At 46.6% G+C, this 13,951-nt stretch overlaps 1 protein-coding gene across 1 annotated transcript in view; it reads right to left on the bottom strand.

The window, feature by feature from the left end:
• LOC119917305 (adhesion G protein-coupled receptor A3) overlaps window positions 1-13,951 on the bottom strand; it is a 170,752-nt gene that overhangs the window by 119,689 nt on the left and 37,112 nt on the right. Inside the window, 1 exon segment of the mRNA XM_038737568.1 lies at window positions 12,560-12,773. Within this exon segment, the coding sequence (XP_038593496.1) occupies window positions 12,560-12,773 (214 nt within the window).

The raw sequence follows: 13,951 nt of genomic DNA, 5'->3' as shown, positions 1-13,951 counted from the left end.
ACCCAAATGCCAGTTGACAACGTAATGCCGACGGAACGCAAAAAGCGTAACCCGCGGAAGAGCAGCGCCCGGACCGACCGCGGCGCACACACAACATAGACCAGTGCCCCCCCTCCCACCCAGCACCCCACCGCCGCGCAGCAAACAACCAAAATGCCCTAATGCCACGCAATCATCAACACCAATGCACAAGTGACGAGCCCAACGCGCACACTGCGCGAGCACACTGCGCGAGCACGGCGACACCCAACGACAGCGAAAGCCAGCGGAGAGAAACACCAGCAGCAAGTCCCAGCCCGGCAGCAAACGCGCTGCACAGGTCACCGTGCACCCGCCAATAAAAGTCCGACATCCCCCATGCCCAGCACGCCCCCCGGCCGCCGTGCAACACCAGCCAAACCAGCAACGAGGCAAAATCAACTAGCTCAACTGCATGCCACCAACAACCCACCCACCCGTCAAGGGCTGAGAACTCCAGGCACAAACCCAGAATAAACCGGAGCACAGCCCTGCCCCGCACCCACACTGCACATCCCGAAAAATAACTATATACCTCAGTATCCAGAGGGGTCAAACACCTGGCCGACAGAGAAATGGGGAAGCACGGATCCGAGGCCAACGAAGCAAAACAGGAACGCAAACAGGTCCCTCCAAGCCAACAAGGAAATGCCTCCCCCGGACTCCAATGCACAAACTAAACGCCCAGCAGCCATCCAGAGACCCTGCCCAGGGAAAAAGCATAATGCATCAAGATGCATCGACAATCGCCCCACAATCCCACCGCAGCCCACCAAACCGCAATCGGATCAACCCGCGCAGAGACCCCCACCCCCAGAAGCCAGGACACCCTGCGACCCCCAAAGCGCACTTACTAGATACTCAGACATACGTAACTGCTGTCTAGCTTTGTTGGCTAGCTTGCCACCTAAGTTTCAAACAACGTTATGCTGCTGCTGGTGAAGAGCGGCGCTGGTTTCGAGCCAAGCAAGTCGGTGTTTTTAGGTTGTATAGATATATGGGCATAGAAATACTTGAGGGTCATGCACATGTGCAGAACCAAAGGACCCCAGACCGCATGTCCCGGGGGAAGCTGTACCCCGCCCCAAGGAAGAACAGCAGAAAGCCGTGCCAGGAAGCTCCCTGCCGCCAGGGAGCGATAACGCGGGAGAACCAGGCCAACAGTCCCTCAGCCCAGCCAGAGGCATCCCTCCCTACAGTGCAGGCAGTGACAGCAGCCCCCGAGGCCGATCTCATCCCCGGACAGGGGCCCAGCCCCCCCAAGTCAAGCACCCCCAAGGAGGAGCATCAAAACCTACCCCGACAACACCGGCCATGCACCCCAGAGACTCCCGAATGCCCCCACCGTGAGAGAGCTGGCAGGGGGAAGCAGCGGGAGCCTCACCTCTGCCGAAGAGGGCCCAGGCAAGAAGAGGAGACAACGAGCCCCCAGGCCCAGGGACACACCACCCGCCCAGAAATGAGCAAAGGCCACAAGCCCGAGACCCCAGAACCCTAGGTCAAGGGCGGGCCCCCACGCCAGGGGAGCCCCGACCCCCCCCAGCCCACCCCAGATCAGGCAAGGCGGTCACCAACCCCACAGCACCCCCGACGCCCGGGGCTCCAGGGGTAGGACACGAGGCCAATGAGAATCTCCCCCACTCCTTCAACCCCTCTGCCTGCCTCTGTAAATGTATTGTTTTGTGTTGGATGCATGTCATGGATTGTGAAGTGTTGTATGGTGGAGTAAAGATAAGGTGTGTGGTAACTAAGGTGCAACTAAAATTGGAGGGTAGTTGTGACACAGGCACCCCACAACTGTCAGGTAGTGGAGCCTCCCATCGTGCCCCTCCCACCCCCAAGCCCTATGTGTCTAATGTGTAATTAAAATTGAGGGGCAGGCAGTGAGGGAGGAAGAAGTGCGAGGCCGCAATAAAGCAGCCCCACCCCCCAAACGCCCTGCAGGCTGCCCGCCCCCCAGGGTCCTAAGGGTGTATGTTGTGAGACATGACCAAAGGGGGAAAGGTGAAGGAGGTCATAGGGAGACTAGAAGACCAGATTCCTGACTGGCCCCATCATTTATTCAGTCCCGTCCCCCACCCCCCTAAGCAGGAGGACGCCAGGTCCCTCCAGCCCAGGGCTTATAGCAAGAGCCCCTCTAGCACCGGCAGCACCCCAAAGTCAGCGACAACCCCGCCCATCCCTAGGACGGGCCGAGGGGGGCCCAGCCCCCCCAGCGCGCAGACCCGCCCCAGACCCAGAGGCTCCAAAGCCCCGTGCCCCAGACCCCCACACACTCCCGAGGCAGGTCAGTGCAGCCCCAACCCAAAGTCCAACAATCCCCCGTCCTTGCCGGGGCCCCTCCGGCAGCCCCACTGCCACACCCCCACCTCACCGCTCCCCACAATCAGGAGCAATCAGGCCAGAAGACCCCCACCCCCGCGCCCTTCCCTCCCTAGCAGCGAAGCATCCCACACACAAACCCCCACCGTCCCCAAAGAAAAGAGACAGCAATCACCCTGCGACAACAGCAACAGCCCCTCAGCCCTAGGGAGTCAGCAGATGCACCTAGCCCCTAGGACTCAACACGACCACAATCCAGAGGGCCGCGACGCGACTGCCAAACAACCATCGACACACCCTAAAGCGCAACCCCTCCACACACAGGATCCCAGCACAACCACCAAGCATCCAGTCCGGGCACTAAAATCCAGAGGAGACACCCCCCAACCAGCTCAAAAAGGACCAGCCCGCACCCCAACCCACCCCGTCAACCCCTTCTTCCCGGTCCCCCACCCCTCCAACAAACAGTCGCCAGACCCCTCAGAGAACCGAAATGCAATTATCAGGATGCACAGCATACACACAGGACAGGGCCGCACACCAGCCCAGTACAGGTCCGCACCTGATGCCCCCAACCCCCGACAAGCACGCAAGCCAATAATGTCCTACAGATGAGCCAATCAACACTACCCCGCTACCAATCTAACTAGCGGCACACAACAGCCAGGTAATGCGCTGCACAGGAGAGATGCCAGCCGGCGCAAACCGCCCCCATCCCCCCCGCAGCCAGAGAGACCACAGACCCCACCCACGGCTACACCGTGACCCACACTGCATGTTCACCACCGGACCGAAACCCACCACAAGCATCCCCTCCCACCAACCTCCACCGCCATGCCCGCCGCCCGCCCCCTCCCCCCCAACCTGGACCCACACACAGGACACACAGAGAGGCAGCCAAGCACCGAGCGCCACCACATCCGCACAGCGCGCGAGTCAAAATCACCACCCGCACACCGATACCAACAACCGCGCGACACCCAAGCAGAGTGGCTACCCACCCCGCAGCAGCGGCACGCCGAATACAGGGCAAACACCGGTCCCCCCGTCAAGCCCGCGCCCTAGGCATCCCGAGCGCCGCCCCCCCGCCAACACCATGCCATCAACCAACATTTAAAAAAAAAAAAATAAAAAATTAGAAAAAGTCCCCCACGCCCGCACCACAATGCATCTAAGAATCAACCCACCCCCAGACACACCTACCGGCCGTACGGGACCCTGACCAGCAAGGCAGTACACACCCACCCCCATTAAGGGATAAAGTTGATCAAGGGGGACCAGAGAGATTGGAACTGTGTCAATTTGTTTTTTTTTACAGCAGACATTTTCTCCATGCTAATGTGATCTATAAGGTGATTCCGATATTGGGTGATACTTATATTCTTTTTGGCCTTCCAGTTCATGAGGATAGTTTTCTTGGCGATGCATAAGGCAGTGAGAAGCTTGTATGATGTGTCAACCTCTATACTAATGTCACTTAGGTCCCCCAGCACGCAGAGTGATGGGGAAACTGGGACGGGGTAACTTAGCCATATCGATAGGTCTTCACATATCTTCTGCCAGAACTTTTGAACAGGTGTACATTGCCACATAGCATGCATGTAACTATCAGATATGTTACCTGAGCAGTTCCGGCAGATGTTTGACTGCATAAGACCCATTCTGAACATCCTTTGTCCAGTATAGTGTGTTCTATGGAGAGTTTTATACTGTATAAGTTGTAGATTGGGATTTGTAGTCATTCTAAAGGTATTTAAACATATCTGCATCCAAAAGTTTTGGTCTGGACTAATGGATAGATCTGTCTCCCACTTTAAGAATGGGAGAGAGATTGAACTATCTGTTTTTAACAGTAACATGTATACTTTTGATAACAGTTTTGGAGGCGAGAGTTTAAGAAAGTCTGTTATCATTGGAGGTAAATCTAAGTCCATTATTTTATCCTTAAATCTAGCCTGAATTATGGATTTAAACTGTTGAAATTCCAGAAATCTATTATGGCTAATTCCATATTGTGCCACTAGATCCTGGAATGGAATAAAGTTACTGCCTTGCATTACATGCTCTAGATGTCTTATCCCTTTGTCATACCACAGTGGGGAATTTAGTGTTTCTTATTTTGCAGGATGTCAGGATTATTCCAGATTGGGGTAAATCTGCATGGGATAGGTGAAGACCCAGATATTTTGAGAAGTTCCCACCAAGCTACCAAGGAAGTGCTTATGTTAATGCTTTTAAAGCAGGTATGACGTTTGATGCTGGAACTGATGAATGGCATATCGGAAATCCTTACAGAATGTTTGTTCTATGTCCATCCATGAGTGGTCCAGGGGGCTCTGATTGATCCATTTTGAGATATATTGTAGTCTATTGGACAGGAAGTAATGATAAAAATTTGGCAGTTCTAAACCACCACAGTCTTTTGCTTTTTGCATAGTTTTTAGACTGATTCGTGGGGGTTTATTTTTCCACCAAAATTTTGAGATGTTTGAGTCCAGTGATTTAAACCAGACAGCAGAGGGTTTGGTGGGTAACATTGAAAACAGGTAATTGATTTTAGGTAGGACCATCATTTTTATGGTGGAGACATTTTTATGGTGGAGACTCTTCCCATGAGTGATATAGGTAATGATGTCCAAGGTCATCCTCTATTAATTTAAGTAAAGGCGTGTAGTTTAGCCATGTCAGTTCTGACAGCCTGGAGGAAATATTGACACCCAGGTATTTAATATTCCCAGACTTTAGCGGTGTGGTAGATATACTCTGGAAATCACACTTTACAGGTAAAACTATGGATTTACTCCAGTTAATGGAGTAGTCCGAGATGGATGAGAATTTATCTATAAGTGTGATTGTCTCAGAAAGAGAAGTTTGTGAGTTTAGGAGGAAAAGTAATACATCATCTGCATAAAGGCTTATCTTGTGGTGTATATTTTCTGTTTGAATTCCTTTAATATTATTATTTTGTCTGATCGCAGCTGCTAGCGGTTCTATAAAAATAGCAAATAGCGAGGGAGAGAGTGGGCAACCCTGCCTGGTACCCCTCTGGAGACTAAAGCATGGAGAAGTATGATCATTTGTTTTGACAGAAGCTCTTGGGGAACTGTATAAGATTTAATCCAATACATGAAAGAGTTTCCAAATCCAAATTTATATAAAGTAGCGAATAGAAATTTCCAATTTACTCTGTCAAATGCTTTCTCTGCATCTAAAGAAACAACTGTAGTTTCCAGGTTATGAATAGTGGCATAGTCTATTACGTTAAGTAGCCTGCGTGTATTGTTGGTGGAGTGCCTGCCCTTAATAAATCCTGTTTGGTAGTGTTAGGAGTGTATTATACCAGGAGTGACCTTCTCTAGCCTTCTTGCTAGGGTTTTGCAGATGATTTTAAGATCTGCGTTAATAAGTGATATTGGGCGATAACTGGACGGGAGTATGGGGTCTTTGTCTGGTTTAAGGAGCAGACTGATATTAGCAGAATTCATTGTTGGAGGCAACATGCAAGTACCCCTAATTTGCATAACCATCCTATAGAATGTGGGCGCAAGTATTTCCCAGAATTCCTTATAGAGTTCAGCGGGAAAACCATCTGGCCCAGGGGCTTTATTATTCGGCATATGTAAGAGAGCTTCCTGGAGTTCAGCCATTGAAACAGGTGAATCCAGAGGCCTGATCTGTTCATCATCTAACCTTGGCAAATCTATATTGTTCAGAAATGCATCGATGTTAGAACTAGATGGGTCAATTTGTGATGTATATAAGTTTTTATAATAATCTCTGAATGCATTGTTGATTTCTTCTGGGTTATAAGTCAGATTCCCAGCTAAGTCCTTTAAGTTATCCTAGCCTCAAACTAAAAATGCATGATTTCATCATCACATGATCTTGTCGGGATACCACAAATGTCTGTGCTGCTCGTTTGTTGAGATATGAGATGTGTGGGTTTTTTCATTGTTCTCTATCGCTTTTCTGTAAACAATCATCCGCCTGCCTTCTGCCTGCACTTGTGAGTGAGTGACATTATTATCCTATTTTATCTTAAAAGAACTGCAGTTGTTATTGTTAGTGTCTAATACTTCTGAATCATGAGAAGTGTTGTCGGCGTATGGGACTTTGAAATAGACTTGTAAATGTCACGCATCCATGCGTAGCCTTGTTTATTCAAGTATTTGCTGCAAATTCAATAGCGTCTAAATAGTCAAACCCCAGCAAGAAAAAAATAATGTAGGCAATTAACACTTTACTCATAACGTTGCTTTACATTTAATTAGCACATTTGCTGATGAACTTTTAACAGTACTTTTTAAATTTTTTTTCAATTCACAAATGTCCCCAGGTGTGTAGATCAAAGATTATTATCAATGTCAAATTAAAGGGGCTTGGTTTGAGCTGATGATCTGTTTCAAAAACAGGTCAATAAGCATTATCGGTTATCGATTTATTAACTTTTTAGGAGAATGTTCACATAAATTCTGACAGGTGTCCGTGTACAGTACAGATTCATTAGAATGTGTATTGGTCATAATGAGGAAGATGATGATGTTGATGATGGTGGTGGGGTTGGTGGTTCGCACGTGTGCTGGCACCTGTGTGATTACATTCATGCAGGTGTGTGAGACAGAGGTGATGTACTTGTCCTCTCTAAGCATGAATAGTCTGCAGAGGGGACAGTTACATCATCGCTGAACATGTTCCAACAGTCTGAATGCTGGGAAACACACAGGGAAATAACCCCCCCCCCCTAACACACACACACAACCACCCCAACACACATACACACCCAACCGCCCACCTCTCTCTCAGCTACTGCCCCCCCTCACCCTGTCTCCCACCTCACAAAGGAAAACTTCACCACTGTAGGTGTATTGTGCTGCAGCCTGATCACAAATGTCCCCAATGAACCGCTGCACCCAGACAAAACAAGGTGGGCAGAGGAAACCATCCAACCAGGATACTTCTCAGAAAAAAAGGTCATCCTCACATAATAAACATATAAAGAAATGACTCCAGCATGTGAAAAGCAGTAGGGCACATAAGCCATACACAAAGCACTGACCTACATCCACGGTAACACTGCACCATTGTGGAGCAGCTCCCCATGGACTCATTAGGAACATTTATGCTTGTGCACTGATATTTAACAATTTGTTTACATAATGTTGCTTACAAGACTGTAAACTTTCAATCTGTCCCCTCTATCCAACAAATGCTCCAAAGCTGGGACATTTTCATCCAAGCTTGCTGATTGTGAGCTTGTGTTTCGGCATGAGCATGTGTGCGTTTTTAAGCCCGTTTCTTTGATTATTTACATGGCAAGAGGATATATTATATATATATATTCTGCATGAAAACATACATGTAGGAGCATATGTGCATGCTGAGTGTCTGCACAGAAATAATTTACTTTGCTATAATGAATATACTTGGAGCAGCATCCATATCAAATTAGCTCATTGTCTTAACCCACTCCACTACTCTACACTGTATATTAAGTGGACTGCTTAATTTGAACTTCACTTTATCCTTGTTAAACTTCATCTAATGTAACTAAGATCTCTTATTATGTTATCTTTATTGACTGAATCTGGCAAGCAGTAAAGTGATGAACCCAGAAGTAAAATTGTATATGTGTGGACATGATTAAATTTGGTCTCCTTAGCAACTGATGCTTCAAAAAAGCTGGCAAGCGAACAACTAAATTCATGACAAAACAAGAAGAGAGGAAAAACAACACAACGTGCAACAGAGGCAGGGATTTAAAAAAACACAGCAGAATGCAATAACAGAGGAAAGAGATGTGGGTAGATCTGAAAGGAATTAAAGTGTATGTTTGTAAGCAAGAGCAGAGTTTATATAAGAGAGCTGTAGAAAGATCACCAGGGGAAGGAATCACAGGGAAGAGGCAGGAAGAGACATTTTCCTTTTTCCTTCCGGAATATTTCCAAACCAGGTTCTTCATTTTGTGCAAGATTAGCCTGATTAAAAATGAAGAGGATTACGAAAGATACATCCAAAGTGTCTGCTGTAGCTTGCTACAGGGCTCTAAAATGTTTGATTAATGAAACATGAATCACAGGCTGGTCCCACTGCTGCCGCTAGCATAGCTAATACTGGGAGTTTGGCCTGACACCATTACTCAGCAGGAGTCTGGCCCAGATCGCAGAATCATCAGGCCTCATGGGGCCTGGTTGTTTTGCCGCTGCTCACTGTGAGCAATGTAAACGGATCAGCTTATCGGCCCACCTGCGCCAGCAAATAAGAGGCTATAATGACACAGCACAGTGTGAAAGTGGGAGGGAGCTGAAAGATACCAAAATACAATACAAAACAAACATTACAAAACAAAAGGAAAGAAAAAAAATCCTTATGGTATGCCTGTTTCAGTAAGTAAAAGATCATGTCATGTTTTGAATGTCTACACTGGCCGTTTGCCTGATAAAGCCTAAAGCAGGATAAACAGAATTATGCAATTTGGGTTCACCTTCAAAGAGGTCACTTCACTGAGGCTTTGGCATCTCCGCTCATATTGCTGCAACATTGTGCGACAAATCCAGACGAGGGCTTTAAGCCACGCGCTAAATCCTGTGTACTCAGTCTCTGCTCTCTGATGGGGCATGCAGGGCAAGGCTGACTGACTCGGATCACATTTATCCAAGGTGAACGACATCAGCACGGGCCATAATGACTAATATATTGTCCACTGTGACTAAACGAACATTGACAGCATCTGGCATGTCAAAAGGCGAAAACATTAGATATGTTTTTTTACTTGACTTAACGAGTTCTGGACCAGTGAAGTCACAGGACTTTAATTTCCCCCACGCGTTTCTCTCAACACTGCAATTTAAGATACGGCTCAGGGTGAAGGGTGAAGTTCAGCCCAGGCACAGCAGATTGTTTTTGTTGGACCGAGCTCCGTTACACACTCATCAGCTATGGAAATGATGTCTGCTCCTTGCAGGTTTTCTACAGGAGGGAAACATTTTAGGTGCCAAGAGCAACATGACCCGAATGGGTTCCACTTGGGGGAGAAAATTGCATTATTTGTGTATACAAGAGGAGAGCCGTGCATAATTGCAAGCGGGGCCCTAATCAGAATGGGAGCAACGAGAAATTCACCATGTTTCATTGGTACACTGAAATGGAAAAGTGTAGTCAAAATTCTGGTGGATTCATTTTGGGTAGGGGGAGAGATGGGGAGAAGTAAAGTTTGTCCTGATGGAACAGGAGAAGCAGAAGGCTGGAAGACGAGCTGACAGACATCACCAGTCAATCCACAGCCAACACAGAGGGTCATTTGCATAAGGAGTTCTCGCCACAGTCACATCCAACAATGGACAATGAGGATTCATCTTCTCTTTGATGGGCATCTGAGTCTGAAGCCAGTGACCACGATGTCACTACTGTATGATATTAGTGGGTTTCACTGCATGTCTACTGATAGTTGGTGTTGAGAGTGGTATTCAGACTCTTTACTTAAAGCTACTATGTGTAGACTCATTATGTGATTATAGCATCATTTAATGGTAAGATGTAAGATTCGGTCAGAATTTTAGCTGTTCTCCGTCGCACTCCCGGACCTCTCGTTCCTCCGCTACCTCTACTTTTTGGTTCACTGTCACCACTTGTACTTCCCTGTCTCGGACTGGGTAGTTAAGTATAAGTATAAAGTGGCATAAAGTAGAAATTTATGCTTCACTGCTGATAGGCAATGATTATAGTGAATGACAGTGTCATGGTTTTGGGGTTTTGTTGTGTATTTCCTGTTTTATTTTAAGATAAGATAAGATAAGATGTTCCTTTATTGATCCCCCATAGTGGAAACTCCTCGTGTCTTTGTTATATCCACTTCCTGTCTTTGTGTTGTTCGGGTCTGTGCATTAGGTTGTGTTTTTCCTTGTGTCATTCATTCATCCATTCTGTGTTTCCTGTTTTACTTTGTTACTCACCTCTTGTTCCTTATCACTACACTTCCTGCCCTTGCGTTTCCCGCCTATGTGATTGTCGGCTCTGCCCTAACTTGTTGCACCTGTCCCTTGTTATCCTTATACCTCTTGTGTATTTAGTTTGCCTGTGCACCTCACTCAGTGCCAGTTCCTCTCTTAAACTTACAGTCCAGCCTTTTGTTATTTTCCCTTTGTTTTTGGACTTTCTGTGTTTTCCCTTGGACCTTGCCTGTTTAATGGACTTTGGATTCATGCCTGTATCCTTTTTGATTTTTTTCATGTGCTGGGCTGCTACCTGGCTATTACCTGCATCACCTTCCCATAAGCTTGTGTACCTTGTTTTATCAATAAATAACTGAACTGCACCTGCTCTGCCTCTGGTGTCTGGTATTGGGTCCAATCTCTTGTTATCCTGCTACCCTGCTTGCACTGTTTGTGATACAAAGTAACGTACTGACCCCTATTGATAAACACCTCAATAAAAATTCTATTATATTAAACTATGCAAAGAAACGTCACTACTGACAAAGACTATGAAACTAAACTAAAAGCCCTCTCTCTACCATGTATTACAATTATTCAAGGCAGCGTATTCACCATAGGGCTCACTGAGAATGTCAAACAGCAAGCTTGTACATAATGAAAAGATAAATATTGACTATTTGTGGCGAAATGTAGTCAGGGGAATTGTATCCCTTACTGCACATGCGTCAAACTCAAGGCCCGCCACGTCATTTGATGTGGCCCGCGAAAGCTTATAAGATTCATGATTGTCCCAAAATGTCCAAAATTTATGCAGAAGGAAGGCAATTTCATGAACGATGGGAAAGTGAACACATTTGTGCTTCAAGAAGAGAAACCGGTAGACTAGGCCTATGTCTTTTGTGTTATGAGCATGAGGCAGTGTCTGTGATGAAGGAGTAGGCTACAATATACGTCAGCATTTTTCCAGGTAATAAAACTATCTGTCTCAATAGTTGGATGTATGCCCTCTGCAAGGCTGTGTGCAGCCGTTTGTTTTATCAAATGCCACATCTGTTGTTTTACCATAGTTCTGCCCCTCTCGTCTGAGAAAAAGTGAGAAGTTAATGTAATAGTTTGATGATATTTGTCTTTGTTTTGTACTTGAAAAGTACATAACAAAGACTGATTGAGTATCATGGGTTTCCAAACCTGATAAATTCATTAATTTATGTTATAATAACAAAGAAATGTGCTTGCTTATATTTTTGCATCTGATGGGTTAAATGTCCTTAACTTCAGAAGGCTAAATAATCAAATAAAGAGCATGTTATTTTACAATATGTTAAGGAGTTGTTTATGCAGTAAAGTACATTTATACAGTCTTACAGTTACAACTGGCCCTTTGAGCGTAACCATAACGCTTATGTGGCCCTTAGTGATTATGAGTTTGACACCCCTGCCTTACTGGAAATGGAGCAGAATGGCTGGCATTCTTGTTGCCAAATAAACCACACAACAAGAGGTGTTCTGGCCCCTGCTGACACAGGGATACATATTTCTGTCAGCACTACATCAATATTTATGTTAGAAGTAGATTCTGAACAGGCAGCTGGTAAAGTAATCAACAGCAATGTGCTCCTGCATCTGTGCGCTGTTGCCACAGCATTACGTCAAACGTGTTTACTATAACACACACACACACACACACACACTCAATACACCCACACATACACACACACAGGCGCCGCAGACCACCAAGAAAACAAAGACAGGAAGGCGATGGAAGCTTGTGGCAACGTCTTCTATCAAAAAAATGTGCGAAACTAGTGTTGCCAGTCTATTTTATCACCGCAATTATGATTCAGCATCTGTTCCTCTTAGCGTGCGCTCAGTTAGTGATCCACCGGAGCTGAGGGAGCGGCTGGACGGCCAACCTCTAGAGACGAGCCGCCGATTGCTCTGAGGTGTTGGCATGCTGCCAAGCCAATTCTGTCCTGTCCTTTCAGATCCTTATCAAGGGCGGCAGTAACAAAAGGTAAATCGTAGCTCCTACGGGTGAGTGAGAGATAGGGAGAGCGGTGTCTGTGTGTGTAAATGAACATGTGTGTTCGACATAGTTTGCACATGTTTGTGTTTCTCTGTGTAACATGATGAGAATGTTTATGTATTCTGATGTTATCTGTTCAAAACATCCTTGGAAATGTGTGTCAGTGCAACAGGCCAGTCAACAGCTATCAGCTCCCAGCTCACATTCCCCCATCCGTCCCCCCTCCCTCCTTGCCGCCCACTCTCCTCTCCTCTGCATGTACCTGGTCAGCAGGCAGCAGTCATGAAGCAGGGTTTCCTCCACGTAGATGCCCCGGTCCTCCTGCGTGCTCACGATGTGGCCGTTGTGACGCCACCGCAACTCCACTGACGTGTCCAGGTACGAGGCAGTGCACTGCAAGGGTAGACGGTCTCCATGAAAAACCAGTTGTCTCTGGGAGGGGATGAGCTGGAAGAGGGGCATCTCCAGAGGTCCATCTGGAAGATGAGGAGAGGACAAAACAGGAAGGTCAGCTTGTTAACCTTGCCTTCCCACTTCCAGAGGCGGGAAGGTAGAGGAAGAGAGCGAGAGGTTTCTCCTCCCGAGAAATGCAGGTTTTAGGGGATATGTCTTCAGCGGGATTTTGCCTATCTTGCCATGCTATGCTGTTCACATCTACATTGTGGAATTAAACAGACTCATATGCGCTCACTGCCACAAACACATACATTCTTCCGCCGTGCACCTACACACCCAAACACACGCACACATTCTATCAAGGTCCCACTCCTCCCTCGTCGTTCCCACATGTTGCTGTTGCTGTGCGAGATGAACAGCAGCTGATAAAGGAGCAGCCTTGAGCGCTCCCCTGGACTCTCCTTGACTCCTTACATGTTCACAATGGATGCCTGCCACAACACCAGTGATAGGATTAGCTACCTAGCAGCTGGCTTCGTCCTCAGACCTGTTTGCCAGAGAATAAGGCTACGATAAGAATGAGATTAGTCAGGGTAAAGTGTTTATTCCATTGCCAGAATATACAGGGTGTTTGATTTTTACTGAAAATCCGTCAGGACCTGATTGATCTGATCATACAGCAGACATTGGTATAAGACAATGCAATGTCTGATCATGATGAGCCCTTGCTGCCTGGTTTGGCAGCACAGACCGGGGTATGTGTTATGTTTTTGTTTTGTTTGTTTTTGGTCCAGGATTAGAACAGAGCCTTGCCAACTCACTGTACCACCTTGGGAATTCCTTCGGACCGTGTTCGTTCATACAGGACATTTCCTTGGACATGCTCCAAAGAGCAGCGTAAGCAAGCGCTTTGCCTTCGCTTGTATTCCAATCAATTGTGGATGTTGCTGCTGACAGGCAATTCGATACATGGGTCATAAAGTCTTTTATAGCGCCATGCATTTGTTTGGTAAAAAAAAACAAAACACTGAAAGATCAATGTCAGGTGATGTGGCTGAATGTCTAAGGCCCGCAACTTAACATTTCCCTTGAGCAGGAAATTGTCGTTAGTGCGACTGTTTATGGTAATACAATACCCACTAGCGCTTTGGCCTCAATTTTTTACACGAGTTATCCATAATCATAAGTACATAATCAAAAGTGCCATGCTTTCGAGAGTAACATTAAAAATGTGTCACTAATATTGGATTTTCAATGA

This window comes from Micropterus salmoides, unplaced genomic scaffold, assembly GCF_014851395.1.
Source record: "Micropterus salmoides isolate LMB-PRFRI ecotype aquatic unplaced genomic scaffold, ASM1485139v1 Ms_hic_scaffold_22, whole genome shotgun sequence".
NCBI lineage: Eukaryota > Metazoa > Chordata > Actinopteri > Centrarchiformes > Centrarchidae > Micropterus > Micropterus salmoides.
The sequence above is the reverse complement of the archived record's forward strand: the minus strand, read 5'-3'. Positions and strand labels throughout refer to the sequence as shown.